The 17,753-nt window shown below is 34.0% G+C and overlaps 1 protein-coding gene across 1 annotated transcript in view; it reads right to left on the bottom strand.

The window, feature by feature from the left end:
• Nucleotides 1-2,694: 2,694 nt before the first annotated feature.
• LOC133332162 (putative mediator of RNA polymerase II transcription subunit 12) overlaps nt 2,695-17,753 on the bottom strand; it is a 63,525-nt gene continuing 48,466 nt past the window's right edge. Inside the window, exons 2-4 of the mRNA XM_061540541.1 lie at nt 5,888-6,298; nt 5,482-5,821; nt 2,695-3,180 (exon numbers count right to left, since the gene is read on the bottom strand). Coding sequence (XP_061396525.1) covers nt 2,695-3,180; nt 5,482-5,821; nt 5,888-6,298 — 1,237 coding nt within the window. The remainder of the gene's footprint in view (nt 3,181-5,481; nt 5,822-5,887; nt 6,299-17,753) is intronic.

Below are 17,753 nucleotides of genomic sequence, written 5' to 3'. Positions count from 1 at the left end.
AAGGATATCTTCAAGGATACGCAGAAATTTACGGAGTAAAGGTGTGCGTTAAACAAATGCAAGGAGTCACCGGTAGAGTTGTAACGCTATGGAATGAACGCAACTGAAATGTTCACTGAATGGAACCGGGTGAACTAATCACAGGGCATCGTTGACAGTTGTCGTGTATTGCAGACGCCGACCAAATACAATAGCTGGCAATGTGAAGAGAGGATTAGGCTCCATTTATATCAAGGCAAATTTAAGAAGATAGAAGTATCAGCAAAAGAATCACGATTTTTGTAATGACTACAATATTTTTATTGTCTACAACAACAAATAGTTTGAATTTATATCCATTATTATTTCTGACAATTCCATAAGGAAGTTGTCCGACTCGTTTCACGTTATAAATCAAATTGAACATAATATTAATACAATATACACCATTCTAAAGAATGGAAAACGGATTGGGATAAACAATAAACATAAATAATAACCAATACATTAATATACAATAATACAAGGTAGAACAGCTTGAGTGAATAACACAAATTCAACTATGTACGTAATGGCTTCTTCTGACAAATATAAAATAAATATTCGCAACAGGTTGTTGTGTTTATGCGACTAGAAAAAATGGAATGTTATGATCTCTTTCTATAATAAAGTAAGGAATGACGTTAAAACTTTGTTTCATTCATAACAAAGTTATTACTTCGAGATGAACGCGGAAAATTCATTTTCAGTTCAATTAAATTTGAATATACTTCAGCTGAATTTTAATTTATTTGACATGGTATTCAAAATAATACACACATTTCCACCAAATAAGTATTTTGATTTGATAGAACAAGCCCCTTTGAGAAAAGAGTGTAATCAGATGGTAGTTATGCCCTACCTTGTAATAATTAGACCATGGTATCAACCAAAAAACTATTATTAAAAAAATTAATACTAAAAAATAAGCTATAAACATAAACAATTTTCAATTTTAAGGAGATGTCAGAGTTGTATTTTAAATTATTTCAATTTAGCATAGGTTTTTGAGCAAATTGAGTGGATTTAATTCGTACGATAAATTTTGGTCAATTAGGAATTAAATCGAGTTAATGTGTAGTCCAAACGCACTTCTCGTCTAAATACGATTTAGAACCCAGATGTAAAAGGCATAGTCGAAAGCGCTCTTATACCTATTTAATACCTAAACCGAGCTAAATTTACCTCGATTTACCGTACAACGCATTCAGACTATGCATTTGAAATCGTGGTACCAAATCCACCCATTATCTCGATTTATTCGAAATCTTATGCTAAATTGAGATAACTTCAAATACAATTCGGCTTTGGTACCATGAAATGAATCACATCCCCTAAAATATGTTGAAATTCAAAATAGTTACCTAACAAAAATAAGGCAACAGCTAATAATTTCGTTATAGACTTTGTTTAAATTTATAATAAAATTTTAATATAATGGCGTATTAATTATGATATGTACGTATAATACGCCAACAACAACAGCTGATTGTATACAGACTAGCATTTAGTTTAACTAGCTTTATATTTAAACTAGTCTAAACAATTTTTGAGGGCATAATCTGAACGCGATTTAAATGAACTTTAAAACGTCTGTTTCAAAAACAGCTGACTAAAATTGAAAGTTGTCGCCAAGGCCTATTGATAGGGCCAAGGCCTATTGATATCCAGAGGGAGACCAGCTGGATATTAGGTGGCACTCATGGCCTATAAATAAGGTCACCAAGGGAGACCAGCTGATTATCGATACCTCTCAAGTTTGCTGTCAAAATGCATTATTGTGAATTGACTTCCATTATGAAAATGTAAACAAAGTCGAAATTTTTGACATTAGACTTAAGAAAAAACAGCTGTTTTCCGATTTCGATTGCTATCTTGGCGACCTTATTAATAGATCTTGGTGGCACTCAAGTTAACATTCAAAATTAATTATTGTGAATTGTCGTCCATTATGAAAACGTAAACAAAGTTCAAATTTTTGACAATTGACTTGAGAAAAGTCTTGGTTTCTTGCTGAGTAAATTTATCAAGTAGTGCTAATACCACACATCCGGCGCTCTAATGTAAACACGGGCCAAACTACTAACATTCGTTATTTTAAAATCTATTCCCCCCTAATGAATAAAAGAAATAATATTTTTTTCAACATTTTTTATATAAACATATATTTTATTTCATATTCGTACTAGAATCAAATACTTATAATCAAAACATAATAAATCTCATTTTTTGTTTTAATATTTTATTTATTTTTTTTTTTTGTTATAAGGAGTATTTTGTTTTCTATATATGGGACTATATTCGCAGTATTTGTTCTTCTTTTCATTAATTGCAATAAAAAAAGAAAAACTTAATAAAAAATTAAATTAAACTTAAAAAATAACTAGAAAATGTAGTTGTTGTAGTAGTAGAACAATATAAAGCAATAAAAAGTTAAAAAAATGAATACGAATTAAATAAATGTATGTGAAATATCGACAAAATGTAAATAATAGAGGTGAAATCAGGTGAAACAAATAATTATCCAAATACTGTGGGCCTTGGAGGCTGAAAAAATGGGGGTCATGAATGTTGGCAAAGATAACTGTGGAGGGGTTTCGTTTTACATTTGAGTATGCTCAGGAATAGGAGTTAGAAAAAAGTGGTGCGAAAATAAACCCTCTCGGTTGGAGTGGTTTATTTTCTTTCATACAAATATTCATCTTCATAGTAACGCGGTGTAGTGCTGGCTATAAAGATTTGGGGACGTCTTTGCTGCAGTGAAATGTTGATTTCTTCAGGAGTTCTATAAACCTGTTGATGTTGAGGCTGCTGCTGTTGCAAATGATGTAATTGCGGAGCGGCAGTAAAGAATCGATAGGGTGATGGTGTAGCTGTAGGGGTAGGGGCTTGGCTACGAATTTGTTGAATTTGTGGTTGGATTTGAGGTTGAATTGTGGTCACTGGCAGTGGTTTACGATAAATGGTTGTTTGTTGTGGTTGAGAGTATTGTTGTTGCGGTTGTTGCAGCTGCTGCTGTACGGGTTGATGGCGAATGGGTTGTTGCAGAGGAGCCACCGAGGTTTGGGGTCTTTGGTATTGTGGTTGAGTATGATGTTGTTGGGGTTGTTGTTGATGCTGTTGAGGTTGTTGCTGCTGTTGACGATTGAAACCAACTTGGAGCTGAGGGAAAAAATTAAATTAGTTTTAGAAGTTGTATTTAAAAATTATGTTAATAAATTAAATCAAGCACAAGAAAACTTCTGGTTTGACCTCAAAAAACCTTCAGGTTTTTAGAAAAGAACCTCGGGTTCATTCTTAGATCAATTTCATTTTCTGAAGTCCTTTAGCCCTTTATGAAACAACCTTCTGATCTTTTATAAGGAGCTCTTCTGGCCTTTTATGAGAAGTAAATTTTCTCTTCAATTAGAAAACCTCCCGATTTGTCATGAGAAGACATACTAGTCGTTGATAAGAAACCCTGTATGTTTTGTATGCAAATTTTATGATCGTGATAAAGGAACGAGATCTTTAGAACTTCTATACGAAGACCTTTGAGAGATCCTTCTACTATTAGAAATCCTGATTTTCTATCAGAAAACCTTCAGACCTTCAATGAAAAGACCTTCTGGTTTTCTGTGAGAAAACCTTTTGGTTTTCCATGAGAAGTCTTCTAGATTTTCTATGAAAATCTTCGGACATCTAGGGGAAGACTTTTTTGCAATTACGAGAAGACCTTCTAGAATGCGATGAGAAGATCATCTGGTCAATTACTGCGGCTCTCTACGAGAAATTTTTCTGGTCTTCCATGAAAACACCTTCTGCTCTGATATAAGAAGACCTTCTTCTTCTATGCGAAGACTTTCTGATATTTATGAGAAGACATTCTAGTGGGCTTTGAGAATATCTTCTGGTCTAGTACTCTGGTTCACTATGAGTAGGCTGCTTCTATAAAAGAAGCTGAAAACCTTCGGACCTCTAGGGGAAGACTTTCTTGCAATTACGAGAAGACCTTCTAGAATGCGATGAGAAGACCATCTGGTCTATTACTGTGGCTCTCTATGAGAAAATCTTCTGGTCTTCCATGAACAGCCTTCTGTTTTTCTATGAGAAGACCTTATTGTCCTCTATTGGAACACTTTCTGGCATTTTTGAAAAGAAATTCTAGTTTGCTATGAGAATATATTCTGGTCTAGTACTCTGGTTCTCTATGAAAAGACTGCTTCTCTACTAGAAGCAGAAGGTCAGTCTGGTATTGTATGACAAGATCTTGACTCTAGTATATTTCCTGACCCTATGTAAGAAATTAATCTGAAATTTTAAGATATATCCTGCTGCTCTTTTATGATAAGGTCAAAAAGTCTTCTATAGAATTACCTCCTGGTTTTCGGATAGAGGACAATCTGGACTTCAATGAGAAAGTCAATAGGACAATCTGGACTTCTATAAAAACCTTTTGGTATTCTAGGAGAATACATTCAGGTCCGTTAGGAGAATATCTTTTGGTCTTCTAGGAGAAGACCTTCTGATCTTTCCTATGAAAACCTCCCTGTCGTCTAGGAGATCTTCTGGTCTTCTACAAAAAGACCTGTTGCTGTTTTATAAGCTGTCCTGCTAGTATTCCATTAGAAGGCCTATTGATTTTCGGTTAGATGACAATCTGGACTTCTCTGAGAAGACCATAGGGTCTTCTGGGCGAATATCGTTTGGTCTTTTGGAGAATACCTTTTGGCCTACTAGAAGAATACCTTCTACTATTCCATAGGATATCTTTCCGGTGGTTTACAAGCAGTCCTCCTGATCTTCTATAAGAAGGCCTATATGGTTTCGGTAAGAAGAAAATCTGGAGGAGGCCATTTGGTTTTCTACGAGCAAATCTTCTGGTCTTCCATGAAGAACATTCATGTCTGTCACCACTAGCTGATCTATGACAATGCCTTCTGGTTTTTTTTTTGAGAAGATCTTCTGGCTTTATGCCTTTGTGGAGAATAATTGCTGGTGTGGAGAAGCAGATCAGAACCATGTTGTGCGCCAGTCAATAATTGTGTTCAGCCTAAACATGGCCTCATCTTTAGTCCAAACGTGGATGAAGACTAGAACCCATTTGGACGTCAGAATAAGAACCAAGTTGGGCGCCAATCAATAATTTCCAACTTGAGCACTAGTCAATACTGTTGTTCAGACCTTCTTTAAAAAGATTCTCGTCTTCTGTGGAAAAATCTTCTGGTCTTTTATGGGAAGATCCTCTGGTCTTCTATAAGGTGAGCTTTTAATTTGCTATAGAACAAACATTTGGTATTCAGTACGACGATTTGCTTGTCTTCTTAAGATGTCATGATTATCTTCCAATAGACGTTCTACTGGTTTCCTATAAAATGACCTTCAGATCCACACAAAGACACATTCTGGTCGACCAAAGGGATACTGATCGTCCATTAGAAAACTGTCCTGTCTTTTATAAACTGTCCTGTCTCAAATACTTACAGGTTGTCTATGATGTTGGACACGTTGTCTGGGTGTCTCATCCTCTTCATCATAACGATCACGATCTTGATCGTAGAAATTCTCAGGATAATAACGTTCCGAATAGCGTAGAGTTACATTGGGTTTGCTTTGATGTTCTTGCAGATTGACTGGTTTGTATAAATATTCATTGACAATATGATATTTGGATGACTGCTGACAGAGGTTATCATTGGAAGGTGGCATGCAAATCAAATGGATTTGATGGAAGGTAAAGCCTTCAGGACATATCCAGGAGTGACGTTGATTTTCCTGACAATAATGGAATACTTCGCAGTTGAGCGTGTCATCGGCGTAGTAACTATAACGAAAGAAACGATTTTTATTAGGGAAGTATTTTTATAAAATGATTTTGTGTTTGACTCACCCTGTTGTCTTTCCATTACAATTGAATTTCGACTGGGCCAACAACAATGACAAACGATCCGGCTCTTCTTCTTCCTCCTCAATTTCTTCTTCGCTTGACTGTTTCTTGCCGCCCTTACCACCCTGATAGGGTTGCTGTTGTTGTTTACGTGTCTGATAGACGGGACGTGGTGGCTCCTCTTGATCCTCTTCCGATTGGGAGTAATCATACAGGGGTTGTTGTTGCTGCTGTCTATAACCTAAATGTGTTTGAGCCTGGGTCTCAAAGAGATCATCATCGTTGGCCTCAATGGAACGTGATTGAAAGGCCTGTGGTTTGGCAGTGGTCGCCGAGGCTATTAAACTATCTGTGGCCGCTGTATGGCCATAGCCGATCAGACAACACAGGGAGACTAGCAGCAAGAGATACAGGCTGAAAGAAAAGCAAAAAAGAAATTATATTATTAATATATAATAATAAAAATGATTTAATACTTAAAAAAAATGGCCAAAGGTGTTTACATTTCAGAAAATTGTTCATAAATTGAATTATTCATTGATTGTTTTTGTCTAGGAGAAAGTCTAGTTTTCTCATATCTGCCAATGGCTTCTATTTACCGTAAAATGTAAATCGAACTCATATGAAATGTTAATCAGTTTCCCATTGTCGGGATTTATTTTATGTTTTTGGCAGTCGCATTGTAAGAAAACCAAGACAATCATTGATCATTGTTTAAATCTTCGGGAAATACAGTCACGTTCATTTTCATTAGCCTCCTGTTATCGTTAATGTATCTGTCTAAATTTTATGCAATGTCTTTGTAATGACCTTACCATTTGACATTTGCCAAAAATAACAACAACAACAATGTTAAGGCGGAAGGAAAATCTTGTGGTGTTTTCATGGGAAAATAAAAAAATATTTGAAATTTGAGTTAGCAACAGAGACGGAGGAGATTGAAAACAGACAGATTCTGTGAACAGAAAAGTCTAACGTTAAGTCCATTAGAGGGAAATTAAGTTTTGCTAAAAAGGAGAACTTTTTAGTAGGCCTTCATTTAGAAGATCATGTTGCGTTGTTCCTTATATCCGAAGGGAAAATATTTCCCTGAACTTGTTCTCATTATAATTTGTATATTCTAGTCTTCTACGACAAGATATTCTGGTATTCTATGAAAAGACGTTTTGACTATAAATGAGAAGAGCTCCTGTTGTTCTATAAAAATCCGTTGCGGAGAATATCTAGAAGACCAACAGTTATTCTATGATAAAGCCTTCTGATCATCTAAAAAATGCCTTTTGGACTTCATTAGGGAGATCTAATGGGCTTCTTATGTAGTCTGATTATCTACAAGAAGCGCTTTTGAACTTCTTGAAGTCGGACTTTTGGTCTTCTGTAGGATAAAGTTCTGGTGTTCAAACCTTATGGTTTTTTATGTGAGAAAACCTCCTGTAAGAAACCTTTATGAACTTCTATAAGAATAATTTATTGCTGTTACTACGGCAATGATACATTCCGAATCGAAAAGCAAAATCCAAGTCGATATCACTTGTCTTGTTAAACCAGAAGGAGTGGAACGATGGGTCACATCTTCGGTTCGATCTAGGCTATGTAAAAAGTATTATGGTGTGCAAAATTTTGGATATTCAGTTCGTTTTATATAAGAATTAAAATGTTTCAAAATGTTGACCCTCTGTGGGGAGATACAAGAAAAAGTGGGCCAATAAGCCCCATATTCCAAAATATGGGTAGGATTAAAATATTAGGTTCGGATGCTCTGTTCCCATGATATTATTAAATGCATTTTCAGCTCAATTTTTACCATTCTGTGGGAGAGGTACAAGTAGGAGTCGACCGATTTTCCCCATCTTTCAGACGGACATTTGTAAATCGACTCCAAATTGTCTATGACATATATGGCCCCGTCTTTAGTCCAAACGTAGCATGGAGATGAAGTCTAGCAACAATAATTTTGTTTAGTCCAATCGTGGTGTGGAGAACAAGATCAGTACCAGATTGGGCGCCAGAATAAGAACCATTTTGGGTGCCAATCCATAGTTTCCAAGTTGGCCGCCAATTATTAATTTTTTAGTCCAAACGTGGTGTGGAGGAGGTGATCAGAATCATGTTGGGCGCCAGAATAAGAACCATTTTGTTTGCCAATCAGTATTTTCCATTCTGGGCACCAGTCAATAATTTTATTCAGCCCGAACTTGGCATCGTCTTTAGTCCAGACGTGGTGGAAATGAAGACTTGAACGAAGTTGAGCGCTAATCGATAATTCCCATGTTGGGCGCCAATAAATAATTTTGTTTAGCCCAAACAAGGCCTCGTCTTTAGTGCAAACGTGGTATGGAGATGAAGACTAGAAACAAGTTGGGCGCCAATCAATAATTCCCATGTTGGGCGTCAATCAATAATTTTGTTTAGTCCAAACATGGTGTTGGGAAGAAGATCAGAACCATGTTGGGTGCCAGAATAAGAACCAATTTGGGCGCCAATCAAAAATTTTTTTCCCAATCGTGTTATCTTGTTTAGTCTAAACGTGGTATGGATAGTTTCCAAGTTGGGTGCCAATCAATAATTTTTTTCAGCCCCAAAGTGACTATTTTGTGGCATGGATATTAAGACTAGAACCATGTTGGTCGCCAATGTATAATTTCCAAGTTGGGTGCCAGTCAACAGTTTTGTCCAGCCCAAACTTGGCGTCGTTTTTAGTCCAAGCGTGGCATGAAGGTGAAGTCTAGAACCAAGTTGAGCGCAAATCGATTAATTCCAAGTTGGGCGCCAGTCTATAATTTAGTTTAGCCCAAGCTTGGTGTAGAGAATAACATCAGAGCTATATTGGGCGCCAATCAATAATTTAGTTTAGACCAAACAGGGCCTCGTTTTTAGTCCCAATGTTGTATGTTGTATATATGAAGACAAAAACCAGAATAAGAACCAAATTAGGCACCAATTAAAAAATAATTATTGTTTAGCCCAAACGTGGTCGCGAGCCTAGGCTACATTGACAAATGTGATTATGTCGTTGAAAAAAATCATTGTGACCTCTTCCCTTCAGCCCTGCATGTAAGTTGCATCCCTGCATCACAATGATTTATAGCCCCCACATGACAATTATTTCAAACACATACAACAACGTCAAAACATTTCATTTTCAATTGCAATAGGTTAATTTTTGCAAAACAAACAACAACCACACAGGAAGACGATGTTTTTAAAACAATTTATTTTATTGTTGTTTATTTTCACCATTTTTTTTGTTTTTGTTATTGTAAATTCAACAAGAAATAAAAAACAAAATAAAAAAACGACAATTCCCATAATAAAAACCTGCAATATAATTACATATGTACATACATATGCATATGTACGTACATATACATATGTACATACATTATGTATATATGTATGTTCATATATTCCATTTGACGTCACTACTCTATCAATTGCATTCCCATCCATGTGCTGTGGTTGGGATGATGCAGTTTTATTTTCTAGTAAATCTCAATAAACTTCATTTGATTATTGTTTTTTTTTGTTAGTTGTTGTTCTTCTAAAGGTTGTTGCTACTCTGAATGTTCAAACAAATATGAGCTGATCTTTGTGTACAGAGTCGTCTGCCTGTATGTAAAATAAATTTACTTTTTTCCCCACTGACATGTTGGCGCATCTTCATTTTTTTGTTTTTGTTTTTATTTATTTCAGTGGTAAGTTGTTTTTCTTCGTTGGCCAAAAATGATTGTTGCCAAGTTGTATGATGTCTGCTGTATATTCTCCTTCCTTCATGTGGTAAACTATGGCCATTCATTTGTAGCCAAACAACCAAAACACACACACACAGCCACTCACACACCACCACATAAGGTTTCGAGAGTAGTTAACATATTTCACTTTGTAACGCATTTGTTGTGTCAATATTTAAAAGGTCAGTTGCAAGTGCTTTGCTGCCTACATGCACACACACAAGTGCATGTGTGTGTGTCTAACTATTTATGAACAATTTGTATGCATGCATATACGTCATGAATTGTTGAACATTGTCAAAAGCTATCTATCGGCCAAAAAATATATCTCTGTTAACTGTTAAGTAAAAGTGATGATTTGATCTTTGTTGAAATGTCTTGCAAAAATATTACAAAGAGTCTGAGATTTTATAAAAATTGAAAACAAAACAAAAATATCAGAAGCTAAGGTGATTTTCCATTAAAATTTAAACTGTGAGAAATATGAGAAAAAAAAACAACAACTGCAACAACATCATCATCCACCACAATTTTGATTGAAACGATAGCCATTTGTGAAATAAAATGTGTTCGGGTCTTAAGTCTTTAGTTTTTCATCTTCTTTTCATAGCTGGCAGTTATTTTTCTAATATTGTGATTTATTGCCCACTTCACCCATGTTGACTTCAGTGAACTTTTTTAATTAGATTTGACCAAGATTTTTTCTAGTTGTTGTTTTTGTTGTTGTTTATATTTTTTTAATTACAATTACCATAATAAGGTGACAAGTTCCAAACAAGTCTTTTTGTTTCTTTTTTGCTGGAAATGCAACTGGTTTTTGTGGTTTCTTTTATGAGTTTTCATTGATGTATTTTGCTTCCGTTCGTTTATTTGTCACCAAATGTTTGTTGTTATTTAAACAAAAAATAGAGAGGAAATTGTTAAAAAAAGTAATTACATTAATGTTTAAGTAGCTATGTTTAACTGGCTGTGTAATTGTGTCATATTTCATATCATATTTTTACCCGCTCAAAGTCAATGTAACAAACATTGACTTTGAGCGGGTAAAAATTAAATGAATGGGGTTTTTTCATAAGCTATTTGGGATTTTTTTCTGTTTTTATGGAAAAATACTTGGGATTATAATGAAAGTGAAATGTGTATTTTATATACAATTACAATAAGAGGGTATAAAAATTATATTTTATCCTATAACTTTGTAACAGCTGGAAATTACATTTGATTACATTTTAACACCCAACAAGGGTTGTAGTTTTATGAGAAAACAATATTTCTTTAATTAGCTACAAGGAGTGGATTTTTTAAAGAGCACCGCTACTAGCATAGATTTTTTTAAGAATATTTTTCGAGGACTTTTTAAAGAATATTTTTGAAGACTACTGTAAGCGTTGATTTTAAAAATATAAGATTAAAAATATTTTTCTATACGTAAAATATAATTTCTAAAAGCGGGGATTTTTTAAACAAAAATTATTCGACGATTTCTATAAGCAGGGATCTTTTAGAGAATATTTTTTCAAAGTTTAGAGTCGTCAAGATATAGAATTGAAGACCACAGAACATGAAAACTGCTGGGTGCCATTCAATAATTTCCAAATTTGGAGCCAAACATTAATTTTGTTTAGTCCAAACATTGTCTCTTGTTTAGTCTAAACGTGGTATGGATAATTTCCAAGTTGGGAGCCAATCAATAATTTTGTTTAGCCCAAACGTGGTATGAAGATGAAAACTGGAAGCAAGTTGGGCGCCAATCGATAATTTCTAAGTTGGAAACCAATCAATAATTTTGTTTAGTCCAAATGTGGTGTGGAGAAAAGATCACAACCATGTTGGGCGCCAAATAAGAACCAAGTTGGGAGCCACTCAATAATTTCTAAGTTAGTCGCCAATCAATAATTTTGTTCAGCCCAAACGTGGCCTAGTTTTTCGTCCAAACGTGGCATGAAGATGAAAACTAGAAGCAAGTTGGGCGCCAATCGATATTTTCTAAGTTGGGAGCCATCAAAGATTTTATTTTGTCCAAACGTTGAAGGTCACAACCACGTTGGGCGCCAGTCAATACTTTTCTTCATCCCAAAGTTGGCCTCTTGGTCTTTAATCCAAACGGGGTATGGAGATATATATTGTTGGAATATTGTTTCAAAACCCAGCAAGGCGTGGATTTAATACTACTTTCCTGAATTTTTTCAAGAATATCTTTCGAGGACTTTTTAAAGAATTTTTAAAAGCTTTTAAGGAATAATTGCATATTTTAAAAATATAAAATTAAAATATAATTTCTACAGAGGCGTGGATTATTTAAAGAATATATTTTCAAAAATTTCCAAGGACCCAAAGAGGCGTGGATTTTCTAATGAATATTTTTTTCAAAGTCTTACAGAGGCGTGGATTTTTTAAAGAACATTTTTTCAAATACTTACAGAGGCGTGGATTTTTTAAAGAATATTTTTTCAAACACTTACAGAGGCGTCGATTTTTTAAAGAATATTTTTTCAAACACTTACAGAGGCGTGGATTTTTTAAAGAATTTGTTTAAAAGACCCTCAGAGACGTGTAGTTTTTTATAGAATATTTTTTTCAAAAACCCACAGAGGCCTAATTTTTTAGAAATATTATTTTCAAAAACCCACAGAGGCCTACTTTTTTAAGAATATTTTTTTCAAAAACCCACAGAGGCCTAATTTTTTAAGAATATTTTTTTTTCAAAAACCCACAGACCCTTTTTTTAAATATTTTTTAAAGATCCTCAGAAGCGTGTATTTTATAAAGAATATTTTTTCAAAACCCACTGAGAATATTTTTCAATGCCTCAAAGATACGTGGATTGTTAAAAGGATATTTTTCAATTTTTTTCAAAGCGTGAATTTTTGAAGATTTTTTTTCAAATGCCTACAAAGGCGGGGATTTTCTAAGCAATAGATTTTCAATTAACCACAAAGAAATGACGACGCGAACCGAATTGGTCCTTTGGTATGTTCCAGGCTCTAGCCCAATGTTCAATCCTTAGGATCTGTAATTTGGTATTTCGTTTTTTTTTCAGAATGTAAATTAGGATGACATAAAGTCAATATTAAAATCCCAATAATTTTTAGTCATTTTGAATTTCCATAGGTTTGATCTACGTTTGTTTTATAATTATTTTTTTTCTGGAAGTCAAAAATATATTTCATATTTACTATTTTTCATTTAATCATTCCTCATTTCGATCCCGTTGATTCCCACCGCTTGTCTTCTTCATTTGTTATTAGTTTTTCATATAAGTTTTTTTTTAATATATACATATATTTTTTCAAATACAAAACTAACAACAACAATACCAACAGCAGCCATGACAAGCAACAGCTTAAAATGCAATCAATGGAACATCTTTATGATATGGGAAAAATCCCAAAGTACATCTTCAGAAAAAAAAGAAAAACAATAACAACAACAAAGTAGACACAGCTAGTACTTCATACGAAAAAAAGTGCGCGGGAAAATGGTGTTGTTGTTTCTATTTTTCCGCAACTGTTTTGAGTGTTACGTCTTTTGCTATAAACCCTCAAATGGAAGAGGAGTTTGAGGAGAACTAAAGTGGGATGAGGCAGTACAAAAAAGTACTTAGTCAAGTACTGAAGATGACACCAGCCAACCAACCAAACCATAGAAGACAAATGAAACGAACAAAAATACCAAAATAAAACAAGTCAAACCACGTTGCCAATACTTTTTTCCAGCTATTCTTTATTTTTTTTTGGTGTATTTGTTGTTTGGGATTTTTTTCTTTTCTTAGCTAGACTGCCACCAGCCTCAAAGTCATAGTCGTTGCGACTACATTGCTTACTACCACTACCACTGTTATGCAATACAAGGCAACCAAAAATTGCAAGAAAAAAGTACCGAATGCTAAGTCTGGAGAAAAAAATCTGTTTAGATTCGTTTCATGTGGTTTTTGTGGTGTTTTCTGCTGCTGCTTCTTCTTTCTAAATGATTACGTTTTCATGTTTTTTGTCGGCATTTCGCCTGGGAAGATGACAAAGAAATGAAAATTGTCGTTATGCGAATCAATTTTTTTGCGGCGGCTCTTGTGTTAGGTTTTGGCATGGCAAGGTAAACCTTTTTGTGAATGCCCTGACTTGTACAAAAGTGAAGTAGCCACCAGATTTTTTTGTGAAAAAATTTATGTCGCATATATTTTAGTGTTAAACGATTGAATGGTGTCTATCATTCATTAATTGATTAGTTTTGAAAATTTGTATGGGATTTTGGCATGCAATAAAAAATTGGGAAGGAGAAGATAAAAGACAAAAGACTTAAGACACATACGTTGATGTTAATTTGAAGTCCTACGCCTCTATAAGTCTTTGAAAAAATATTCTTTAAAAAATCCACGCCTCTATAAGTCTTTGAAAAAATATTCTTTAAAATATCCACGCCTCTATAAGTCTTTGAAAAATATTCTTTAAAAAATCCACGCCTCTATAAGTCTTTGAAAAAATATTCTTTAAAATATCCACGCCTCTATAAGTCTTTGAAAAAATATTCTTTAAAAAATCCACGCCTCTATAAGTCTTTGAAAAAATATTCTTTAAAAAATCCACGCATCTAGCCTTATTGAAAAAATCTTCTTTAAAAAATCCACGCATCTAGCCTTATTGAAAAAATCTTCTTTAAAAAATCCACGCATCTAGCCTTATTGAAAAAATCTTCTTTAAAAAATCCACGCCTCTGTAAGTCTTTGAAAAAATCTTCTTTAAAAAATCCACGCCTCTGTAAGTCTTTGAAAAAATCTTCTTTAAAAAATCCACGCCTCTGTAAGTCTTTGAAAAAATCTTCTTTAAAAAATCCACGCCTCTGTAAGTCTTTGAAAAAATCTTCTTTAAAAAATCCACGCCTCTGTAAGTCTTTGAAAAAATCTTCTTTAAAAAATCCACGCCTCTGTAAGTCTTTGAAAAAATCTTCTTTAAAAAATCCACGCCTCTGTAAGTCTTTGAAAAAATCTTCTTTAAAAAATCCACGCCTCTGTAAGTCTTTGAAAAAATCTTCTTTAAAAAATCCACGCCTCTGTAAGTCTTTGAAAAAATCTTCTTTAAAAAATCCACGCCTCTGTAAGTCTTTGAAAAAATCTTCTTTAAAAAATCCAGGCCTCTGTAAGTCTTTGAAAAAATCTTCTTTAAAAAATCCAGGCCTCTGTAAATCTTTGAAAAAATCTTGTTTAAAAATCCACGCCTCTGTAAGTCTTTGAAAAAATCTTCTTTAAAAAATCCACGCCTCTATGGGTCTTTGAAAAAATATTCTTTAAAAATCCACCCCTCTGTGGGCTTTTGAAAAGGTATCTTTGAAAAAATATTTTTTAAAAAAATCCGGCCTCTGAGGGTCCCTAAAAATTTATCCTTAAAAATCCACGCCTCTGTGGGTCTTTGAAAAATCACCTTTTGATAGGTTTGGCTTAATTGCCAATACTTTTTCCAAAAAAAATAAAAAAAAAATATTTTATAAGTGTCATGTGTGTTCGTATGTATGTTCGCATGACAAACATAACGCAGTATGTTTTGTCGACATTTACGTGACCATTTATAGAGAGCACCCATTTCCTAGTGTGCAATTTTTTTCGATTTGTTTTGGAATTGTGGGCAAACAGTTTTTTTTCATTTGGCTTATTTTGACTTTGGAACTGGTTAGCGTCGAAGAAGAAAAATTAGATCAGCAGGTTAAACGTGCCAAAGAAAAAAAGTCCCCCTTTTTTGGATTTGGTATTGTATTTGAAAATGGTAAGGCACAATAATATTTTGTGTGTGCATATGTGTTAGTGTCATAATAAGTTATACGATTATGGTAATATGGCATAATGTCTTAAAGAGATATTTCCTGTTTATTAAGCCTAATTACTTAATTATGTATGAAATGAAAAACAAATGAGATTTACAATAATTGAGGTAGTTTCAATGATCATGAGCTAATATATATGATCATTTCCGAAGAGATGACAAAAGACTGGAGAAATGAACATGTCAGGGAAGTAAAGCATTGATTTGGATATGGAAATTCGGAAGAAGAGCTTTCAATGTCAAAAAGAGTGGATTCAATTTCAGTAGGTTTTATTAATGCATTTTTCCTCAAAGAAAACAAAAGACTTAAGACACAAACTTGCAGCCAAACAAGATATTACATTTTTTTTATTTATCTTTCATGAAAACAAAAGACTTAAGACCAAAACCTTTTTTAACTAATATTATCTCACAGTGTTAAATTATTCTTCCCTATCCCATTTCCTTCTCTACATATTGTTATTATTATTATTACACAATAACCATTAACTCCCACCAATCTTTATGCAAATTAGCATGTCATTCATAAACAAAAGCTTAACAATAACAACAATAGCAAAAGAGAAGTCAACTTAATTCATATAATTTTTGTTTGGTTTTCAACATTTAATTAAAGAAATTACCCTGGCTCATTTGGCATACGAAGTGAGTGAGCAGTGTAATTGGACCATTGATTTTTTTGGGAGTACATTCAAGTGGTTACTGTTGAATTCCCTCAAGTGGATTTAAAAGTAATTCCATTAAAAACAACAAATTTGGTTACAGTAAACAATTTTTGTCTAACAGCTCTATTAATAGATATGAGTAATTGTTGCTTTCAAAATTTGCCCCACTTATTCTTGTCGCACATACCGAAACGTTCATTGATGTGGTGGGTTTTCAAGAGCAAACATGTAAATCAAGTGGTTTTGCAAATGTTAATTGTTTTTTCAATGGTTTCAATTATGTGTTTTGACTTTTGAAGAGGTATTTAATTTTTGAGAGATTGACATTGATATGTTATTTACGAATGAATTGGACAATAACAAGCGTGTGAAATTGTTACAAATTGGGGTGAAATAAGAAAAAGAACCTGTCATGAATATTCAAGGGTCTTTGAAAAATTATTTATACCCTACACAACTATGTTGTCAGGATATTATAGCTTTGTGCAACCCCAAGAGTTTGCAACTCCACGAAATATTGGTCCTAGACCCATCTTTAAGTATACCGATCGTTATATCTCGACTAGCTGAGTCGATCTAGACATGTGTGTCCGTCCGTCCCTCTGTCCATAATAATTTGTAAACACGATGCAGGCCACAGTTATGAGCCAATCTTAAAGAAATTTTGTATGTAGGATGGCTTCGGTTTTTGTGGTCGCTCCAGAGGCCGCAATTATGGCCCAAAAATCTCGAATTTTCACATGGTGAAGGGGATCAGACCAACGAATAGGCATGCCTGTTTTGATAAACATCGATCAATATTTAGCGGGTAAAATGGACCCTGACTTGTGTGTGAAAAATGACCAAATTTGTATTCTACAGCGTACATATTTACCCCTGAAGGCCATAGACCCGAGAAGTTGATAGTATCTCCAAGAGGAGTGATTGACCTTTAAATTGATGTCAATTATATTGCGCTGATCGCTTTGAAATTTCGCATGAGGTTCCAGTTATGGTCAAGGACAACGGTGATTATCAGATAATAATTTATACGGCGCGTTTCGCCGTTGGTTAAGCGGCTCATCAGGCATATTGGGCAATGTGGATTACAAATGTCGTTACTTGATAAGAAGGACTGTACTGAATGTTAGTAATATTCTGAAAATATGTCAGTATAAGGAATAGGAACTGTTGACCTCTAATCAGACAAGAAGGTTCAACTATTATGAAATATTACCCAGGCTCGGAATAAAAAATTAGATAGAATGTTAGAATCCACGCCTTTAGAAGACCCTTGAAAAATAGTTTTTTTTAAATCCACGCCTTTAGAAGACCCTTGTATTGACCCTTGAAAAATATTTTTTTAAATCCACGCCTTTAGAAGACCCTAGCATTGACCCTTGAAAAATATTTTTTTTAAATCCACGCCTTTAGAAGACCCTTGTATTGACCCTTGAAAATATTGTTAAAAAATCCACACCTTGAAAAAATATTCTTTACAAATCCACGCCTTGTATTGAAAAAATATTCTTTAAAATTCACGCTTTGTATTTACCCCTGAAAATATTCTTTAAAAAATCCACACCTTGTATTCACTTTTGAAAAAATATTATATAAAAATCACGCCTGTGAAAAAATATTTTTTAAAAATCCACGCCTCTAATGGTCATTGAAAAAAATATTGTTA

This window comes from Musca vetustissima, unplaced genomic scaffold, assembly GCF_032173495.1.
Source record: "Musca vetustissima isolate MV318-11 ecotype Yass unplaced genomic scaffold, APGP_CSIRO_Mvet_v1 utg5251, whole genome shotgun sequence".
Classification (NCBI taxonomy): Eukaryota; Metazoa; Arthropoda; class Insecta; order Diptera; family Muscidae; genus Musca; species Musca vetustissima.
The sequence above is the reverse complement of the archived record's forward strand: the minus strand, read 5'-3'. Positions and strand labels throughout refer to the sequence as shown.